Source organism: Vanessa atalanta, chromosome 25 (assembly GCF_905147765.1).
Source record: "Vanessa atalanta chromosome 25, ilVanAtal1.2, whole genome shotgun sequence".
NCBI classification, from domain to species: domain Eukaryota; kingdom Metazoa; phylum Arthropoda; class Insecta; order Lepidoptera; family Nymphalidae; genus Vanessa; species Vanessa atalanta.
This window is the reverse complement of record NC_061895.1, coordinates 4,166,545-4,189,715: the sequence shown is the minus strand read 5'-3', so window position 1 is coordinate 4,189,715 and position 23,171 is coordinate 4,166,545. Positions and strand designations below refer to the sequence as shown.

At 32.7% G+C, this 23,171-nt stretch overlaps 1 protein-coding gene across 1 annotated transcript; it reads left to right on the top strand.

The window, feature by feature from the left end:
* The first annotated feature begins 459 nt into the window (after window positions 1-459).
* Window positions 460-22,775, top strand: LOC125073775 (dual specificity protein phosphatase CDC14A-like). Its single transcript, XM_047684811.1, has 8 exons — window positions 460-1,074; window positions 2,034-2,210; window positions 17,173-17,432; window positions 19,194-19,400; window positions 19,638-19,956; window positions 20,085-20,223; window positions 20,615-20,789; window positions 20,964-22,775. Exons 2-8 carry the CDS (start codon window positions 2,165-2,167, stop codon window positions 21,948-21,950), a joined length of 2,133 nt encoding a protein of 710 aa, XP_047540767.1. The 5' UTR covers window positions 460-1,074; window positions 2,034-2,164; the 3' UTR covers window positions 21,951-22,775.
* Window positions 22,776-23,171: the final 396 nt, after the last annotated feature.

The window sequence follows — 23,171 nt, the reverse complement described above, 5'->3', positions numbered from 1 at the left end:
GTAGCTACTTTAAGACTCAGTGGTTCTTAATTTGTATGAAACTAAATACATGCATTTTTTTTTTAAATATATTTTAATAAATTTTAATTAAAGAAAAGTCACTTTCTGGTGCACAATTTAAAAACAAAAGGAAGTTTTGGAAAATTTAACTACGCTAAAACAATATTGTAAATATAATTATTTTTTTAAACAAACTCAAGACTGCGAGCATGATTGCAATAAAAAATAATTATAAACATTTAAAAATGTTCACCGTGTGTTTACAGCTAAGGTACTGCCATCTTCGGGAATAGTAAGGCACTTAACCCAACGCACCATAGACAACATTTGGGTCTCACATAATAATTATCTGCGTAACTTACAATAGATGGCGTATTAAGCTTTCGGCTGACAACTAAAAAAAGGAGCTAAATAAAATGTCTAATGTTCCGTTCGTCTCAACGGCTGCTGGACAGCGGCTTCGGTGAATAAAATAAAATACGTCACACTTTAAATGGAGTACATTTAAAATTTCATTCGGCTTGAACGAGAATCCACGACCTTGTGTTAATACAACTGTTATTGTGTTATATTGTCACACCCGGTACTTGTTTACATATTGTAAAGTGAATTACTGTGCAAAACTAGTAGTCGAGCGGTATGGTTGCATTCTATTTCTTTAAAATAAAGAAGTAGAGTATAACATATTGGGTTTAATGGTACGAAGGCTCTGTGGATTGAGTTAGACTTGATATGACCTTAAGTTTGAGTAAAGGAATCGACCCACGCCGACTAATAAAGACTCCTACGCGGCGCCAATGATGCGAACTGCGTCGTCTCTATCTGACTAAAAAACTACAATAATGAGAATAAAACTATACATAAAACAAACTCTCACAAATTCCTAGTTATCTTTAAACGCGTATATTTACGTTGAAGTGAAAATAAGTGCAAGCGTCGATTCGGAATGATTACTTGATTACTTTTGTTATAAACGTGTGAACTTTTTTTACATCTGTTGTATTTTGTCAACAATCAAGGCTAAACATAAGTGAGCCTTTATAAAGAAGCCGAAGACTCGGGAGAAATCAAATGGTATGATACCATTTTCTTTTCAATCAGAGTAATTATTATATATTAAAAAATATGTTTATCAGATTTGCTAAAATTTAAATTAAATACCTGTATATTTCGTCCTACGACTGAGTAAACAGACTAATAGATGGGACCACTTTCTAACTAGTTTCTGGTAAAGGAATATACCTGTTAGTAAGCATTTGTTTACACTCAGAAATTATTGTATTAATGAAATAATATAAAAAATTAAGCAAGGTATTTTAGGCAATATTTTAAACATACTATAAATTAATTTTATGTGCTTAGTTGTACCAGCAGTCATCAGCGCATTGTCTGATTTTTAAATACAGACTACTACCTTTTTTTAAATATTCTGACTTGTATACATAATTTATTACATTCAAATTTATTAATTTGAGTACTATATACTATATAATTTGAGTACTTTTGTACGATCTGTAATTTAAGATTATTATTTATTTAAATAATTGTGTTTCTTGTAAGAATATACAAATTTTATTATTGCTCACTAAGAACTCAAACTAATTTTTTTTTTATGTTAACAGAAAAATACTTAAAAATAGTTTTGTAAGCTTCTTGGTAAATTTTAGATGCTGCTACTTTGACAATGAAATATCTTCTGTGCCTGTCTGATTCAAAAAAAAAAAGGTTTATTTTACTAGGGAACTCTCACCACTTACATTTTAAAGTATATGCAGAAATTGAGTATAGGAAATAATAATTTGCCTGGTATTATAATTCTTAAGTATTTTTTTTTAATATAATGAATTTCTTATAAGATCTCTGTCATACTATGTTTCGACTTTTATATGCTAAGCTTGCTTTGTTCACCACATAAAATATGTAACGGTTAAACTATCATTATTTGTTTAGTTTTGTAGGTCGTTGCAATAAAAAGGTTCTTTATTTTTTTCTTTTAAAACACAAAACCATTCATGAAATTACTCATTTTTCAGGTAGATCTGAAGCAAAAAATGGATACCAATGAATCTGTTTCCACATAAATCAGAATTTTTATTTACTTTGGGTGGTCAAAAAATCCATCAAAATAAAGAAATCAGCGGCACTCTTGTGTTACAAGACGAGAATGGATGAGAATGATGTCATCATATCTTCTACCGAGATCATAAAAGGTAATATTCTTTTCCTATTCAATATGTAAAAACAAAACGAATACTACTTAAAATATATTATATTTGTAATGATTCAAAGATGCAAATGTACAATGGAAAAGGTTTAGCTAGGTTTTAATTTAGGTAAGATTAACATTACAATGATTGACAAGAATTTCAAGACACCATTCATAAGCAACCTTATTTTCTTTATATAATTCACTTAGTGCAGTTTTGTGCTGACACATATGCATAAGTATCACACCCTCGTCAAATATTCTACCACTAAAGAGCCATACTTAGTATTATTGTATTTCTGTTTGAAGGGTGTGTGAGCCAGTGTACCGACAAGTGAAGGGACATAGCATCTTAATTGCCAAGTGTGGTGATATATTATAAATATAAGGGATAGTTAATATTTCTATGGATGGTGGTGACCACTTAACAAAAAGTAGCCCAGTTATTTTTATAAAATTTAATTTTTATTCAAATTGTCTTATACAAGTATACTTTCGAATTAACAATTGCACTCTAAGAAGTGCCAACTTGAAACTCAACTGTAACACTTTTGAGAATTATCTTTAGATACAGTTTTGTATAAATTACAAAGAATTAAATTTTTAATTGTGATCTTGATTCTAGTAATTCTACATATTTCTAGGAAAAATATGAGACATATTGATTGTATTACGTAGTATTTATATTTTGCTTTCAAGTCAAACTTTATTAATATGTCTAGATATCAATGATAACAACGCGTCAGAAAAAAATTGTGGGCAAGTGTCGAAAAAATAAAATGAAGTACAAGTAAATTATTAGCACACTTGGGGAGTGTCAAGCGTATCTCTCACGCACACCAAGCTGGCGCGTTTGGTTTAGTTCTTTTGTCCTACGTCACTATCTAGCTGTATAAATAATATATATATGTAACCAAATTTCGGAGAAGAATCATGAACTCACACACCAGAATACGATCTATTAAGATGGATAATTGAAATAGATCTCAGCATTCGTACATGAAATTTCTTTTTTTAAGTTTGGTGAAGAGTATATTGTATTATAAAACTCTAATATTGATCATTTAGTCTGTATCGACAAGTCCGTAAAAAACGAAACAAAAATATGTAAAAAACAAACATCACGGCTTCACGATCCGTTAGTTTTAATATTTATGAACCAGTAAATATTAGATGATTTCTAGTTGTAACTGTATGACATCAATATCCACAGTGCGTTACATCATGATCTTAGTATTATTGTGGATAAGGCAGACGACCTTCACACCTAACTACAGTCCACTTTGTAATAACTCGCATTGATGTTTCGCGTTCAGTGTCGAAATAATTGCGGTTTTAAGTTCTACTTGACCTAGTGCTACACAGATATCCTTATAGGTTAAATATTTGTAAAACTTTGTTGTGTAGTTATATTTTTTCGTATTGATTTTTTGTCTGCATTCCAAAGCAGACGAGCAAAGGCAAATAGGCCTAGTGACAAGAAGTCACGTTCGCTTGTAGACGCTACCTTTTGTAAGAGGTACGAATCACTTTTTACATCGTCAATACACCTCCAATCGAGGTACCTAAGATGGTCTATTCACCTGCGTCTGTAATTATATCCGTTCACTATTTAAACCGGATAACTGAGATGTGCCAACACTAAAACCAATCATAGCTAAAACGGGTATTCCAGAAGAGAATATCTTAGCTCATCGTGTCCAATCGTTAACCGTAACTGCCTTAATAGCAAAATAATTTTTCTTTCCTCGATTATCTTCTTTTAACGATTTCAAAGTCAAGCGCAATTGTAAACTAGTAGTTAATTACCTTAGCTTTTTTTTTAGATTGTTATTACTTGGTAATTAAACAATGTGTATATGCATTGTACTTATGCTATGTGGTTTCTTTAATAGAGCCGCGCCATCACAAACGTCACCGTAAAAAAAATGTGGAATAAATAAATGATTAATGTCTTTTTTTAAAGCTTTGATAAGTATTTATTAAGCGACACACCGGTAACATAAATTATTATTTCGTTAAGTCTATACATAACGATAGATAGATAGATTCTTCAGCGGAAGATTAATTAAATTCGGCCCCCGTTTTTTTCAAAATTCGGCATTCGATTTTTTTAAATTTGTGCACGAACAAACATTCCAAGGAATTAAAGATCCTTTTACAGTCGGATGAAAAAATGTAACGTATATTAGGCTGTATGAACGTTTCAATTTTCCATAATTAATACGCTTTCGGGTTATGGCAAGCAAATATTGTTGATGATGAGGGTGCCTAAAGCTTAGAACTCGTGTATCTTAACCGTTGATTGCGATTTCAAACCCAGGCAAGCACATCTGACTTATCTGCTTAGTTTGTGTTTTAAATATTTCATCCCGTGCTCGTGAAAAAGTTTTGGCTGAAAAATTAAATTAATATATAACAAATGAATATCCAACAATAGAAACAATTGGAACAGCCTTTTGGAATAGCCTTCAAATCTTCTCTTTAAAAAGAGAGAAGACCGTAGCGAAACCTGGGGACACTTACAACCTTTTACAATTGATTACGATAAGTTGTTTTGATTCAATAGCCTGATAATAAAATTTTTATATTATTATATTAAGTTTGTAAATAATGTTTACGTAAAACGTTTAATTTAGATGATTCCATAAAGTAATACATTTGACGGGTTTCTTATACGATTGATCGTGTTATGTGATATAGAATCCGATTGTAATTCATTTAACGGTGTAGCTTTATCTCTATTATTTTTTGAAGATAATTTTAGGCCGCTGTTTTTATTAGTTACCTATTAAATAACCGGTAGAGAAAAGCCTGCGTGTAGAATACTATGGCAGTTTCGTTGTTAGGTCAAGTATAACGTTCATTTTTTCATTAACTAATTAACAGCCTGTAAATTTCCTACTGCTAGGTTAAGGCCTCCTCTCCCTTTGAGGAGAAGGTTTGGAGCATATTCCACCATGCTGCTCCAATGCGGATTGGAATACACATGTGGCAGAAATTCGTTGAAATTAGACACATGCGGGTTTCCTCACGATGTTTTTCCTTCACCGCCGAGCACGAGATGAATTATAAACACAAATTAAGCACATGAAAATTCAGTGGTGCTTGCCTGGGTTTGAACCCGCAATCATCTAACCGCTGGACCATCTCGGCTCTCGGTACAATGTTCGTTACGTTAAAATCCAACTTCAAAATGTACTAACTTCATTTCAGATTTCTTTAAATCTTAATAGTATTTCTTATTACCTGTAAATGCAGCTTCACTTCGAATTCAGCTTCTGACATATATACGCGTACGCTGATAACGCAGCTCGGTAGCAATTTATCTTCTAGCTTGCTTTTCAGTCAAATAATATCTGAAATTCAATATAGTATTGATAGAGTTGTAGTTTCTAATGGTGGAAGATTTTTTTAAATCGGTTCATTGATTTCATAATTTATCAATTGAAAACAAATATTTTCTTATTATAATATTATTGAATATGTATTTATCAGTATAGATGGTATAAAATGCATAAGCATATTATGTATCCCTAACTAGATAAAACTACCAATATTCCATACAACCCCTGTGCCGTATGTAAATGTTTTTGTCCTGAAATTCTTAAAAATAGGTACTTTTAATCATCTTTTTGGATACAATCGATTTCATTTGAGCATTTGTTCACGGTACAAAAAGTTATGAATACTGTCGTTCGAGTGGCTATGGACAAACCTCGTCTCAAGTAGGGCTTGTTCAGTTACGCAAAACAATGTATTGTATCGTCGAGTATACTGGGTGAGCCAATGTAATTAGAGATACAAGACGGAATAAAAATAAAATCTGCTACAATTTTAAGGCTATAAGCAAGACTAACTATATTCATATTTAGTTAGTAATAAAGTATTACGAATTAAAATCTATACTCAAATATATTATTTCACACTTCAAAATATTATTATAAGTCGTATTTACTTGTGTTATTTATTGAGAAAGGATCGATAGATTTCGAGAAAACTATTGTTCGCGTTATCAAAATAACTCCGCCAACGACTAAAAAATAATGGTAATAATTCCTAAAAAGAGTGCTCCAATAAATGTGTCTGATGGAAATGTATGAAACTCGTACCCCATGTCCATGACACACCAGTACCGGCTGTTTATGGTGCTCCTCTCGAAGTTGGTGAAAACTTGGGACAACTTATTCAGATGGGTTAATCCAACTTCCAGCAAGAAATCATTCGTAGAACCCAACTGATTTGGGTAGCTTTCGCTAGATTAAGACATATCTTGTCATCCAAATTATTTACTGCCCATTATCTGAAGCTGAAAGTACCTACTCGAGCAATTTCTGTGTTACAAGTAATGACAAAGAGATCCGAGACGTGGTCCTTTACCCTTGACCTTATTTGAAATTTCAAGGTCGCTTGGCGTGCTAAGGAAAGAACTATGTTTGTTATTTAGCCACGCGACCGAATTTGTACTGTTTGTAATCCGTAGACGAACAGAGGTAATCGACCTAGCTTTTAGAATTGTAAGAAATTGCCAACAGACAGAGCACGGAAGGATGTCCTTCAATACATATGGACTAAAGGATTGAAGGAAACATGGTAAACACTGGTTTTAAAGAGCACAAGACTGGACGAAAAACCATTTTAAAGGTATAGAATAGATGAAATTCTTAAATATACTGAGTAATATGAGAATTATATTTCAATTAGAATCATGATATTTTTTATTAATGATCATAAATTAAGCCTCGTTAAGTGTGTTTGTGAGATGGTTCGAAGGTTTACGGAACTATATCATATTATACCTTATTTTATTGCGACTTTTTTTTCTTGTCCAATTTTTAAACGTATTACACGCCAAATAAAATTATTTATGAACATAGTGCATACGTAGTAAAATATTATTATAATATTAGTATATATTTTTATATATTTCGGAGATTTTGAGCTATTTACCTACAGTGAATATAGTATATAAAAAGTTATTAAACTTATTGAGGCAGACAAGCAACAGTCATTTATGTAAAAGATTATGAAGCATAAATTAATTGCACAAACCGACTCACGGAGTAAATTAATATTTATGTGATAGCTAATGTTCTCACAGAAACATCTGGTATTATGTGACAAACCAATTCCTATAATGACCACTCGCTCATTTGAAACCCCCGCGTATGACGTGAACATCGCCCACTGTGATAAACGAGACAAGATTGAGACCTTGCCACACGCTTAAGGCAGTGTCCACATTTGAACATTTTGACGTATCCTGATCAGGCGTATAGCGTCAACTACTTGAGATTCTGACCAAGTACGTATAACTAGCCGTTACGTGTCAAAGTACACATCCATAATCAATTTATGTTTTGTTTCTGTATCGGTATCGAAACTGGGCGCTAATTCTACAAATGAATTGTCACTTTATCGCAATCGAATCGAAACGTTATATTTACAGTTCAGCCGTTTTCCTATTCTACTTACAACGAGCCAGTTGAGATTCGGTCGAATTTGGAATACAACCAAGAACCGCTATAAGTTAGTCAAATTTAATGATATCATATCAAATCCTTTAATCAGAAGCTGCGGTATTACAGTCAAAAAGTAATGTGATAGCTACTGCACGCTAGTGACTCTCTTTATCCTTATTTGTGAATTATGGGTGGAATTTATAAATTAATGTCACGATATACTAAATACAAACAGACAAAAGTAACTAAAAATACATATTGAAAACAGTTATTTGATGATTGTGGAAAAGGGTTTTCCCCTAACATCAAAAGGGTTACAAGCCGCTACAAAATCTTGATAAGTTTGAACGTGAATGCATGACTCATTGACGTGGGACTGAAAAAAAAAACTTTCCTTTTATAATATGAGAATACCAAATATTTTTTGAATAAACGAAAGTTAAATAATTATATTCCAAAGGAAGTAACTAAATCGGTTTATATTTTTCATAAACTAACGTATATCATTGTTTCTGTAACAAAGTCATAGAATAATTCGAGTATGCTATTTGTTAAAAAATATAGCCTACTATGAGAGTTCCATTATGTAATAAAATACGGGTTAAAGGTGAGTCAAACTACGGGTATAACCCACAAAGGCGTGTTTCCCCTCGAGCACTGAAGTTTAACCATTTAAAGATAGCGTTATAATGCTTTCGATGAAGTTCTTTTGAAACTTATTAAGCGAAAAGTTATCCAAACTATTAATAAGAAACGTTTTAATGGTTTATAGAGCGTTTCTTATTTTATTTTTTTATATATACTGACGAACTTTTTGCCATCAATCTAGGTGGGCCGAAACGTACCCAGCTCATTACTACTTATTTGTTGACGCATTGACGGTGTAAGTTTTTTTTTACAGTAGTCTTTAGGCAGAGATCCGCTTACAATCAGGTGTAACTTGTGGTGTAGGCTTGCAATTATAAATAAATAATATATTTTGATTAGAATTCTTGGCTGTGCTTCATATATCTATTTATATATAAAAAAACGGTAAATATTTCGTTACATACCTACCGTATGTAACGAAATATTTATATTAAAGTTGAATGAATCTTGGCATAGTGCTTGTACGGAAATATACTCTCAGTTTTAATTAATCGTGCGTTGAGAATTGTATATACATATTTATGTAAATTTTAATATTATGAATGTAAATTTTAGATTATTTCGTATCTCTTTGTCTTTAAAAATTGATATTTATTTAAATCTCGTACAAATTTAGTAATCACGTTTGAAGAAATATCGGGAGTTCAATAATATTTATATGTTATTTATAGAACTATGCTCCGTAGTTGACCCGCGTTAAATTTGTATTAAACGATAGAAATTGGGAAATAGAAAATACTAAAATCTAATAATACTGACGGAACCAAATCACCGCCTGGTACCTGGTTACCTTACACTTACCTACCTTACACTGGTTACCTTAACAGGTAACTTAACAGGCCACCTATTAAATGGTCACCACCGCCCATAGACATAGGCGCTGTCAGAAATATTAACCGTCTTACATCGCCAAAGCGTCACCAACCTAGGAAACTAAAATGTTATGTCTCTTGTAGTTAAACTACAAGGCTCACTTATCCTTCAAACCGGAACACAATATCAAGTCTGTGACCGGCGACCATTTGACTGTCAATAAAAAAAATTTGTATATAATATTGTAGGCAGCGCTTTTGTAGTACAGAGGATCATTTACAGTGTAATTTTTTTTATTGTTTTGATGACGTCGTCTCGGATAAACGGCCCTTTAGTCCGTTTGCCTTTTAGGTATTTTCTTTTGTAAAAAGCGACATACATTTTGGTAAATTACAACACATTCATACATTCCGAAACGGTGTACAATCTTCACATATAGCAGTCGTGATAAATTTATAATGCGACGATTCAAAAGTCCACGTAAAAGCGTACTTGAATAAATTTTGTATTTAATTTAAAAATAATGACTTATCTACATTATATTTTAGTCGAGATGGCCCAGTAGTTCCTTCGAACAGATGATTACGATTTGATGATGGTGATGATTACGTTTAACTCCAGAAATCACGACTTAATTTTTTATTTTTATTTGTGTTTATAATTCATTGCGTGCTCAAAAAAACGTCGTTAGAAAACCTGCACGTGTCTTATTTAACGAAATCTACCACTAACCTGTATTAGAGCAGCGTGCTGCAATAAGCTCCAAACCTTTTCAAAGAAAGAGGAGGCTTTAGCCCTGACATGGAACATTTACAGACTTTTATATATTGTGTTTATAGCAATTTTCTAATCAAGACTAAAAATTAAAAATTAATGTTTCTACAATAAAAGCCTTTAATCTCATATTTAATTTACTTTTTAGAAAAAAGGTCGTAATAAAAAGTCTACCCGGCTTGATTAAAACCATTCTCAAGTTAATTTTATTCCAGAATATTCTCTTTCAACCCTCAATTTCCATTAAGGTAAGTAATTGTTTCGTCATCAGAATTTTATAAGTGGGCCTCAATGTTGAAAATGTTCGTCTCTTTTCTTAAGCAGTGTTAATAATAATTACCTAGATATAGCAGTTAAAGCGTTCACGTATCTTTAAAATGCAATTATTCGATTTGAATAAACTTTATCCAAGAATGCTCTATTAACGAAATTAAATGTGCTTTATTACTAAAAATTACGTCTATTTACTCATTTTCCTTTATCAATTGACAAAATTATATAATGAAATAATTAAATTCATATAATATGTCAAATCAAATAGCGCTTCCCGGCTTCCTGTTACACACTTCCGTCCCTTCTCACGAAATCTGACAGATTTCAGGAAAACGAGAAGAAAATTGTTAAACATAACAAACGATACTATATTTTTTTTGTCATTTATTTAATGCGGCGAAAGAATAATTTGAATTCTAGGGAATAAAGAAATGGGTACCAAAAGTAATGGATTAGTAGCTAGTAAGAAATATCGAAAAAGCTTAGAAGCACCACCAAGTAAAGTTAGAAGCTTGGTCCTCATATAAATTGGCTTCGAGATTATTTTTTTTTTAAAACAGTTAATAGATTTTATTTTGTAGTTTCTCACCTATGATTTCAATCGACTTAGTATATTCGCTACTGTAGGCTTACCTAATACAATTGAAGGCGTAAGTTGATAAAGGTAATATGTAACTTATTGTAAAAAAATAATTCAATGTCATATCACCTTTGTATATGACATAAATATATTTTTTTACAAAATGTTACATATCACCTTAATCTACTCATGTATTCAATTGTCGTCGAAATAATGAATTGTTGTCTCGATGTTTTATTAGTTGTATACAGTTAGTTGCCCTTTAAGTTAGTAATCGTCTGGAAATTATATATTAGGCCATTTTTTATCGTAAAATCTACATTCATTTCAAGTAACATCGTCTTCTTCGCCGGACTTGTTAGGAGTGTATTTGATCAGTGGTCGTACTTTACTTACTTCATAGTAATTTTTTCAGGCAAAAATAATAAAAAAGTAAAACTTCTCTTTCTTGAGCTTAAAGGTTAAGCAAACACTTCAGGAAAAATTAATATCAAAGTTAATTTCTCAAAGTGAAGAATGTATACAGAACTAAAAGTACGAATACCTAAAAGTTTTTGCATAAGGATTTTCTTTCTTTATTTAATATTTTTGGCGATGTTATTAACATAAAAGTAGACAATTTTTGGACTTTACGTCACCATGGCAGCCTGCATATACAGGTTTTCTCGTGGCGTTTTTCTTTGCAGCAGTCTCTTCTCTGTCTAAACCCGTAAACGTCGATGAAGATCCATGAATTTTCTTATTTTTATATCACATGTTCCATTTTATCGCGTCGTCGAACGCATATTACGATACGTAAGATGTGCTCGCTTGTGATATTATTCGAACGATACCATTAAATATCCATCTAAATCCAATACCTTCATGATACGTATGATAGATCGATCTTACAATATTCTAAACGACGTCGCAATACGTAACTTTCGTAGGATAATTACAAAAGACCACATTATTGGAGCATAGGAAAGGTTTTCTCGATTGTCCCAGGATCTTTACTTGGTGGTAGGGCTTTGTGTTAGCCCGTCTGGGTAGGTACCAGCCACGCATCAGATATTCTATCGCTAAACAGCAGCACCCAGTATTGTTGTGTTCCGGCTTGAAAGGTGAGCAAGTGTAAAAGTACAAGGGACATAACATCTTAGTTCCCATTGAATGGTCAATATTTCTTAAAGCGCTATTTTTATGCGTGGTGGTGACCACTTAACATCAGATGGCCTATTTACCCGTCCACCTATCTATATCATAAAAGGGCATAATTGAAAAAAAATTACTGACGTAAGTCACGAATGACTATAGTTTTATGAGCGTTGATTGGCTAATACACTCGTTGCGGTTTTGAAAGATGCGTTGATTGTTTAAACCAAATTCATGTTATCAATAAAAAAACATGTTAAGAACAAACACCCTTTGTCCTAAGATTTTTGCAATGGTTCGATTCGATTATTCTATAACAATTATATATTAAAATACTAATTGCTTCTGCGGTTCCCGTTGATCGTAGGGATAATGTTATTTTATAGTCTTATATCCTTTCGCAATAAATGAGTAACGCAAAAAAAGTTTATTGAAATCTGACTGTTACATATTGACATTAGTCCGTTGAAACAAATAAAAAAATTGATTATAATTAAAGTATAGCTAAAAAATGTAATTATCGATTTCGCAAAAGTAAAACTTTTGAACCCTGTTGAGGCATTCCTTTGCCCGATGTTTAAGTATAATATGTAAAAAACGTTGGAAAAATTTGACCTAGTAGTATTATTATTAGAATAAATGTTGAGAGGTTTTGAAGCAAAGGCAAAGTATTCAAGTAAAATTTGTATGTTATTAAAGAAAACTCATAAGTCGCTGTATTTTAGGTCATGATTTTAGTTCAATGTCGTATGATCGTAATCAGATTATTAGGCAGGTTTCATCTGCTTAAAATATAACCATCGAAATTGAAACATATTAAATCAATGTCAAAAGAACTAGACGAGACCTGAAAATTCAGTTGCAACTTGATGGCACGTCAAAAATCAGTCACCAGTGTTTGTGCAAATGTAATTGAAAATAAGACGTCTAAAACTTCTATTTTTTCGAAGCTAGTATTTTTTAAAGAAAAATGTTATTTGATATCTAATGTCTATCTTTGTTAATGTCTATCTTTGTTGTTTTAAATAAAACAAAACAATGTCTTAGTACTTAATATGAGCTATCGAGTTAAACTTTACCCTTATACTGTATATGCAAAAATAGCTATAATTTCCTATTCAACACAACACATGCAATGGAGGTACGGTGCAAGTGACGGCGTGGCCTTCATGTTACGTAAGTTATGCGATATGTTCCAAGGACGGACTGAATTCATTAACATAAACTTGTTAAGAACGTCGGCTATACGCGGAAGTGTCTTTTTGTATGTCTTATTTGCATTGTTGTGTTTAAATAACGTTGTTGATTTGTATAATGATGTTTATCGTATGTCTTGGATGTTTTTTTTTTCCGGGGAATAACCCTTTACCTTGCCGAAATTATCTATAGCAGCCCGGAGTTTGCAATCTAGTTCGTCAGAAAGCAAGTACACACTTTGGTCCTGCGCCTTACTTGCGGTGGATTGCCATACCACCAGATTATGAGAGTAAGGGAACATCGAGTGCACTAGTGTTCCGCACATACTTGGGCGCAATGTTTCCTAGACAATTAGCAAATCTTTATTGATAATATGGCGACCGTAACTAAAATCGGATATAATATCATTATCAGACATATATAATTTAATAGATCACCTGTTATAAGACTTTTGTAGTCGGGTCGGGTCGACTACAAAAGTCTTATAACAAGACCGAAAGAAAGTTAATATATTGTAAACAACAATTGTTCCAAATGTGTAGAAACCCTTGAGTTTCTTTCGCTGCTTTTTGTGTTTCTTAACATAAACAAAGTATTTATAAATTATTATTTAATAATTTTTGGTTTCGTGTATGAGGTACATGTAAGGAAATTGCGACCCTTAACGTAAATATTTTTTTTTTATATATACTATTTATTTGTTTATTGGATTCTTGCTTGTGACTTGGACTATACGCTTAAAAACTCGATGCAGGTAAAGTACTAATCTCTGTCTCGAAGCAATTATAGCCACTTTAATACAACCTATTCGAGGGGGTGGCGAACTCGTGTTTTCTTTATGCACCATTGTAATTACATATTAATTGCGGTTTAGCTGAATGGTTGATGATCGATTTAAAAAGATATTTAGCATGTGGAGCATACGCGAAAAAAAAGGCAAATTGATATATAAGCTTAAAATAAATATTAATAAATAAGTATTACTTAATGAAATATTAAAAATATTATACATGGTGTTCGTTGACGTTTATTTTGGATAAATATTATAATAATGATTAATCATTCATGTTTTTATGTAATTTAATTGGTAGAAACTTAGGTTATAATTTTTTTTCTCAAAGATTGAGAGGTACATAGTTTACTATATACCAATTTAAATTAAATTGTCCCGCGTGGAAGTCTCGAATTAGAACACCATGTCTATAGTCTTGTATCATGACATAATCACGACTTCTTAACGGATTACAATTTTAAAGTTTTAGTTAATGTTTTAAAAACAATGATACCACATAATACATAATAGTCAATAGTTATGTACATAGTTAAAGTACATATAAGTATAAAATGTACCGTACATTTTGTGAAAAAAGGTGTTATTGTAATTACGGATGGGCTTTTTTTAGTAATCTTTTGTCTATATAAATTTAAATGATTTTTTTATTTGTTTGTCATCTGTGTTTCTAAACCAAAAATCTTATAGTGATGAAACTTGGTGAATTATTCTGTGTAAGCTCGGAAAGGTTTTATTTATATGTTGTCCTTCGATGTAAATGTTTTTGTAGACTCTTATTCTATCCGGGACGGTTAGCTAGTAAAATAATATAGATATTTTAATTATCTTTATATTTTACACCGAAATCTTTATGCGCTAATTGGCAAGCAAAACTTGACACAAATACTGTCTGATTACTGAATGTAGAACACATTGTTCAAGGAGACGTAATTTAATGATACAAAACATATGTTACACTTGAGTTATTTTGTATTTATTTAGAAAGTTATGAGCCCATTATGTGAGCCTAAATAAATGGTCAAAGGTTTTAATGAGCCACTATAACAATGTATTGTATATTTTTCAGTATTCATCTATAAATTTATTCTCTCAACAATACTAATAAATATTGGAAGTTATCCAAATAAGTCTCGTTTTATTTCTTACTTGATAGCGACGATCTGTCTTACAACTGATCTGTCAAATATGGTCTTGTCTTGACGGATACGTTTTTAAGTTTATTTATTATTCAATTGATTCTGTATTTTTAAAAGATGCGTCTGGATGTTTCCTACCTTTGTCGGTTTGTGAATTTATTTTTTTATTCAGTTGAATACAAGTTTATGTGATGTTAAAATTGTATATTGAATTTTTTTTATTTGTGTTAATATAAAATTTGAAAATAAAAGTGACTTAGATTTAAATGTGACCAATTAGGAAATATATATGTATGTTTATGAGGTAGATCTAAGGTAATAATGAATGACAACCTTTTTTTTTGGTTATAAAAATGAACCTACTGAGTTCCTTGCCGGTTCTTCTTCCTTACATTTCGAATTGAAAGTAGAGCTATAAATTCAATCGATCCTGAAATATGTCAATTTAATCGTTTGAAGGGATTTATAAAAAGATAAACAGTAACAAAAAATAAAAGACTTAAGTAAAAATTTATAAAATAATTAAATAAAAAAAAAAATATTCCATAAGACCTTTTTCATGACTCGTTGCGAAATCTCATTAAGAGTCAATCTCGCTGAACAGTAAAAATTCAATATCACGAAGCGGAGCTGGTTTAATGAAGACCAATAGCCCACTCGCATGCAATAGCGTATTCTATTTCAGGAAAAAATTTCAATTGTATATTAAAGAGCTTCTAATATTTTATAAACATGATACGGGGACTCGTGCGTGAAATCGAATACGGCTACTGTTTATTTATTTAAGGTTCGTTTGACGAACGTAATTAATTTTTAACAGCATCACAATCTGTAGTAAAAATACAACTGAAATTTGTACAAAGTTTGTATACATTTGATATCATATTTACTTGGTGCTTTGTGCAAGTCTGAGTGAGTACCACCACTACACGTCAAACAGCAGTAATTAATATTGTTGATTTACGGTTTGATGAGTGAGTGAGCTATGACGTGGATACATTAATATTTCTTTCAGCGCCATAGTTTTTGTATGGTGGTAACCACTATAAGGTGACCCATTTGTCAGAACGTTTACTATATAATATATATATATATATATATATATATATATATATATATATATATATATATATATATATATATTGATTTATTGCCTTGTTGGTCTGCTTGTCGTGAAGCTGTTTGTCCTATAACTCTTTTCTGGTCGTGTCGAATTCGTCGTCTCAATAGATTATAAATGCGAGAGAATAGAACGTGCTTGTGTTTTTGCACACACTTTTATAATGTAACATATATCTTGCATTTAGTAGTGGCCGAAATCTGCCAGTAGAACTTCACATCCCTACTGTTTCGTATTAATGTTGATAAATTGTAGATAAATTAATGCCTAAATTTGTCAGTAATATGACATGATATTTGATTGTAAGGATACATTCTTCACTGGAAACTTTGCTGTTAATGTTTTTAGGTGTACCTAATTTATTTTTCCAAACGTTTTGGTCGAAGAACTACTGGCAAATAAAAATATGAACTAGCAATTTATAAAGTGTATGTTTTTGACGTGACTTTCATTTAACTTTTAAAAAGTTTTATTATTATATATTATTATACCTTAATATGTGTAGCTCACCTAGCACCTAAATTTTAAACCAGTTTTATCAGTTGAATAAAACTTTCGGACAACCCTTTTGCGGTGGTACTGATGTGATTTTGTTTAGATCTAAGTCTAGATACAACGTATGTCCTACGCCTGTGTCTGGATAAAGTAAAGTGACGGCTCAGAGCCCTACTACCAGTACCGTATCACTAGTTTTCTTAACGAGGTAACTTTCGATTCGATAAGATGTTTTGTTCACTGGGCTACCTCGTCATTGTTACCTGTGTCATGTTAAGTAACAATCATTTATATTATTCTCAATTACAATTGATTTAACAAACAATTTCTGCATTAAATATCATTCTTTTCATGAAGTACTTATTAGGAGTACTTTATAAATAACAGCTATGTGTTTATTGATATCTTTTGTACCAGTAACTTTGTATAAACCCATCCAACTTAACAAGCTATTTAATTTTATAGGTAATTATAATTAGATAATATAGTAATTATTGGCTTTAATGTATATAATATTCAATACCTATATTTTTCTTTCCAGACAGATTGTACTTCGCAACACTAAAAACGGGATACAAGCCCAAACCAACACGCAACAGCAAATATTTCCACATCGAAGATGACATTGTATACGAGAACTTTTACTTCGACTTCGGTCCCTACCACCTCTGCCATCTTTATCAATTCTGCAATCGTCTCAATGATGAGTTGGAGAAGAATCCCAAGAAGAAGATTGTTTTTTATACCAGCAACAATGAAACGCTTCGACTCAACGCAGCTTACCTCATCGGAAGTTATCAGGTATAGTAGAACACTGGTTAAAAAGTCAATCCTGAATGCCTAGACTTAAACCCCTATTCTCAAAAGCAACCCTATGTTTGGAAGTTGGCCGTGTTACTAAGAAGTAGGTAGGTATAACAGTATAGCCATTTGTCCTACTACTGAACTCTCTTTAAGTTGTGTCGGATTACCGATCCATTGGTTTATGAAGGAACGACACACACTTGTACCCTATATCAGAATCTGTCTGGAGGACATCATCTATTGATGTTTTTTAATACTGTACCTATAAGATAGAAACATAAAAATCAGTTTTGTATTGCGTCTATTTATTAGCACTAGACGAACAACTACAATATAAAATTTATTAAAACATATCGATGTACATCATATTCGTTCCAAATATGGAAGAGTTTACATTGCATAATTATTAGGGCCTGTGCACACGGCACAATACTAATGTCAATCGGCTTCATAAAAATATTATTAAGCGTAAAAAAATAACTAAAACTATCGCAATACTATAATTTAAACAACACTTCCTAGCGTTAGGTACTAGAAAAACATAATCTCGTTATCTAAAATAACTATAAGGTACTTTTATCGATGCGGCAGACGTCACTGCGGCTCGCTGGTCTATTTTTTTTTTAAAGCTTAGCATTATTTGCATTTGCTTATCGTTATGAAAATTTTAAATGTGACATCCGTGAACATAAGTAAGTGCATGGCCGACATATCTATGTATTTTTGAATATCCATACATACGTAGGTATAATATGTAGATATATTTAACTATATTCAATATGCACCGGTGACTGGCATATTTATTTTAGTATATGTTTATTTTTTCTATTTCTTTGACTGCTTCGTTGGTCTAGTGGCTCTACATAAGATTGCAGATTCCGAGAATATTATTTTTTTCTATCCAAACTATAATGTTTAGGTAATAAACGTATAGGACAACTATTATTTGGGTTAATGTTCTCTATTGATTAGCATCACGGTTCCGGTATCATCATTTACATTCCTATATTGAACAGCTGGACAAATTCCTCCTTTCCTTTTAGTATGAAGGATTTTGTTCGACCATACTGGGCTACCGTGCTGTCTATAAGCGTCAGTCAAAACTTCATTTAAAAACATACCATTCTTTTTTTGTCCTGAATAAATAAATAATCCACCGGGTCTGGATATTATTAAGCGTATAATATACACAGCATATCAATCGGCCAATGATTGGCTGTGTAAAGGTAACTAAACAATTTTGACCTTGAATTAGCATCTCATCATTGATCGAGATCTAAAATAATCTACGGTATCATTATGGACTCATGGATACGGTTGTTGACGAATTTATAATAAGAAGAAAAATGAAAGTGGATATTAGAATGATATACTGTATTATAAATGAAGACATTTCAATTGGAAATGTTTGTAGATAGGAGATCTGTTAGAAAATCGCATGGAATATGTAAATCAGAGTTTTGTTTACCATTTCTCCGGCCATTGGAATGTAGTATAAATTATTATCATAAATTTGATTTAGTGGTACTGAATGATATTTAAATAGTTGTTGCTCGTGGCTTCGGTCGTTTTAGGGTTTGAAATCAGGTGTTTGTTATAAAGAAAGCTATGCTGAGCTGAGCTAGCCTATGTCCTTCTATGGGGTTCGTGCTTACTACAAACAAAATTTCATCAAATTCGGTTCAGTGTTTTGGCGTGTCAGACAGAGCTAGTTTCGCTTATATAATATTAGTATAGATTATAATAATTGTTTTGTAGATAATATACTTGGGTGGATCTCCGGCCGCGGTTTATAAACAGCTCACCGAAGGTTCGTGGTCGCTTCTGAGTTTCCGAGACGCGTCTGGCGGACCTCCTCTCTTTGACATATCGTTGTTGGACGTGTTACACGGAATGAAAGTCGCTCATGACGCTAAGTTCTTCGACTTCGAACATTTTGATGCTGAACAGTATTTGTTTTATGAGGTATGTATTATTAAATCACAGTCTAAATTATAAAGGAATTATTGTAATGTAAAACAAATAATATGTTTCCCCAAATTTTACGAAATATTATCCCCGAAACAAATATATTAATTATTATTAATTAAATATATTATTTATTAAATAATTAATTACATTATAGCTCAGAATGTTATATACTGTTATATATAGGCAATGTGTTTAAAAAAAATACCACTGATTATCCTCCATTCTTTCCAGAAAGTTGAAAATGGCGATCTCAATTGGATAGTTCCTGCTAAAATGCTGGCGTTTTCTGGACCTCATCATAGATCTCGGCTCGATCGCGGATACCCTCTCCACAGCCCAGAGCACTACCATGAATACTTTAAAAAACACAACGTGACAACAATTGTTAGGCTCAATAAGAAATCTTACGATGCTAAACAATTTACCACCCATGGTTTCGAGCACAGAGAGTTGTTCTTCGTCGATGGGTCTGTACCGTCCGATCTGATAGTGAATAGGTTCATTCGTATTGCGGAAGCAGCTAAGGGAGCAGTCGCCGTACATTGTAAAGGTAAGCTTAAGCTTAAGATTTTTAAAATATAAAATCGTTGATTTCACAATATTTACTAAACACAAAATAAAAATTCTGAAGGCACATAATTAAATTATTGTAAATACAATTAAGGTTGATTTCCTCAGCTGGTCTTGGCAGAACGGGTACACTTATCGCGTGCTACATGATGAAACATCACGGATTCACAGCGCGGGAAGCCATCGCGTGGCTCAGAGTCTGTAGACCTGGATCAGTTATTGGACACCAGCAGTGGTTTTTGGAGAAGTGAGTATTCACTGATTATACACGATGAGCCAACCTCGCTAATATATGAACCAATATACAATATTCTAATAATGATAACATATTTTATTAAACAACATTTATAAAAAATATTAAAATACACAAACATTAAATTTACAATATTGTTTAATGGTTATGTCTTAATACACTATGAGCCACAATGTATCAAAAGATAAAGATTGTTTATACAATGTTGTCTTAGATTTTCGCGATTATTACTCATTGAAGTCTGCCCGTGACCACGAACACTGCAAAGTGCTCGAAACGTCGGGATGTTAAAATAATTAATATACGCGATTAAATCCGTAAAAAAACTAGTTTTATTTCATTGTTTATACAACTTTTATAAATATATGTTTCGTGTTATTCGCAGCATTCAGCCGCGAATGCACGCTCTGGGCGAGGCGTACCGCCGCCGGCTCAACATCACGTCGTTTCCCGTGTTCACTCGCGGCATCTACAGCGACCTGCCGCCCGAACCCATCAAGGCGATTGAGGACAAACCCGTCTCATTACAGTCCATTCTGAACAACAGAAACGCTAACAAGGTATTTCTTTATTAGATTTTGTAATGGTCGCTAAATATTACAGTATTAAAAATAAATTACATAAAATCAATATAATATGGTTATTTATTTATATAATAAAAGCCTGCAAATATTTACATGAATTATTTACTTTCCAAATTATTTTATTCTATAAGTGCAACGTTTTGATTACAGTTGGATAATGCGAACGTTCTAAACGCCAACGAAACGGATTCAGAAAATAACGTCACATCAGTGATCGGTAAATATAAGACGACCGCCACGCCAATGCTGCCCACGAAGACCGTGTTCACGCCCAAACTGAACTACATGATGCCGACTAACAACATCAGAAATGCCAACAACACTAACCTAAAGCCCCAACCCAGAATTTTAAACGCTTCGCTCAAGTCCCACTATGCGTCGAAGACTTCGACCTTCCCGCCAACAAGAAGTGCCAATTCTCAAGCGAAACTGACGGGGGGAGTCAAGCCCCCCTTTACAGGTAAGAACAGCTTCCACGGTCAACGCGCGAATCTGGCTAGGCCCACTCTCGCCTACTCGCACAGTGGTAGTCCTGTCAAGACCTTCACGCGGAAGGCCATGTCCGTCTCCAAGATCACGACCAATGATTCCGCGGTGGTGACCACGCTCACCAATGTGACTTCCACCTTGTCAGCTTTGACGGAAAACTGTCATTTGAACGGGAAGAATCGTCTACCGTCGGAACCAAATCTGAAGAACGTCGCTCAGGTAAAAACGACAGCCAACAACGTGACCGTTAGAAAAAAGTTAATCGTAAGGTCGAATTCAATCTCACGCAAGAAACTTCCGAAGAGTCTAACAAAGAATGGCCTCGAGGCGTCACAAGACCTCTCCTCCAGCGATACCAACATAACCAATATATCCGCGGACTCCCTCGATACGCCGTTCCGTTTCAGACGGAAAAGGGACAAGTCGAAGACTCCCGAGCCGATGGACTGCATATCTAATTCCGTGATAACGGCCGACGTTACGCCCGACAACTACGAGGAGACCGGCAACTCTCAAGGGAATAAGTTGTACAAGATCAAAGCGTTGCGGAAAAAGTGCCCCGCGTTCGGAGTCAGCTTGCTCAAAAAGGACGGCATACAGACCCGGTCGAGTAGTTGCGCGAGTAGCTCGACCGTCAAGAAGAAATGATCTTATCGGTGTTCAAGTGTACTCGCACGTAATAGAATTTCTAATAGATGTCTAGAGTGCATAGCACTTTTACCGAAACGTTGATGGATTTGTTTAGATTCTAACGCCGTGTGCGCACGTACGAAGAAATGTTTTGCGATACATGATATATGATATATATACACATGCCAGCAACGAACTTCGAACAGTGTCAAACATGTTCGATATATAATTGATACGTTATGTATGGACGGTGTTCAGAACACTTTAATAAACTCACACACGACGGTTATTCGCGAATTCGAGTCGAACTGTGCTCGTATTCGCTAGCTAATTTACGTCCATAAGTATGAACCAAGTATTCGTGTTCAATGTTAGTTTTCTTACGTGCATACTCAGCCTAATACGTCTCGTGACTGAAATAATTTGTACTAAACTCATATCAAACCCTGGTAACAAGTTCTCTATATAGTTAAGTATAAATCCAAACAGATCGATCAACTTTTATAATGTAGACCTTACGTCCTTAGACCCCGTAAGATGAGCCTAAATGTTTATAGTTATTGTGAAATTGTTTACATTATAAAACAAAATCTTATTGTAGATTGTTTAGTATTTTTAAATGTAACTTTTATAAATTATAATCTGTTGAATCATGTTAGTACTGTCATTAGGAAAAGTGTAAATCGATTTTTACATTAGTCTAAATAATTGACGTTAGGTTTAAGAATAATAATTTGTTTTTTTTTTGTAATTTTATTTAATTACAAAGTGATCGTTATATGCCATTATCGTTTTGCTTCTATTGAGCTTATAGTTGTTTATCTTGATTGAATTTACATACGACATAATTTGTATATATTATTTCGTAATCAAAATATTATATGCATATTACAAAACAGCTCAGATTATAAATATTTTCTTTTTATTGCTTTATTCACATTTTATATACGGATTTTTTTATATATATCTATGTATAATTCATATAAATTAAATAAATAACTAAGTCTTGACTTAGAAACATTATAAAATTCTTACAGTGTTATACTTTGTAGGTAAATGTTATTGTTATGGTCAGTCTATTCCGATCTATAGTTTTTTTGATTAAGGCACAGATTATATTAATTTTTACACCGCGTCGACGTAACACATATAGCCAATACTAGTTTACTTAAAAATGTAACGACCAAGTGGAGTTTGTACTGAGGTGATATGTTACACTCATGTAGACACACACGCATA

Excerpts from the sequence above, each read along its gene's own strand:
- LOC125073775 (XM_047684811.1), top strand. The coding sequence starts at position 2,165 with ATGGATGAGAATGATGTCATCATATCTTCTACCGAGATCATAAAAG. Across the intron at positions 17,433-19,193 it reads ACCTCATCGGAAGTTATCAG|ATAATATACTTGGGTGGATC; the intron begins GTATAGTAGAAC and ends ATTGTTTTGTAG. Across the intron at positions 20,224-20,614 it reads CAGCAGTGGTTTTTGGAGAA|CATTCAGCCGCGAATGCACG; the intron begins GTGAGTATTCAC and ends TGTTATTCGCAG.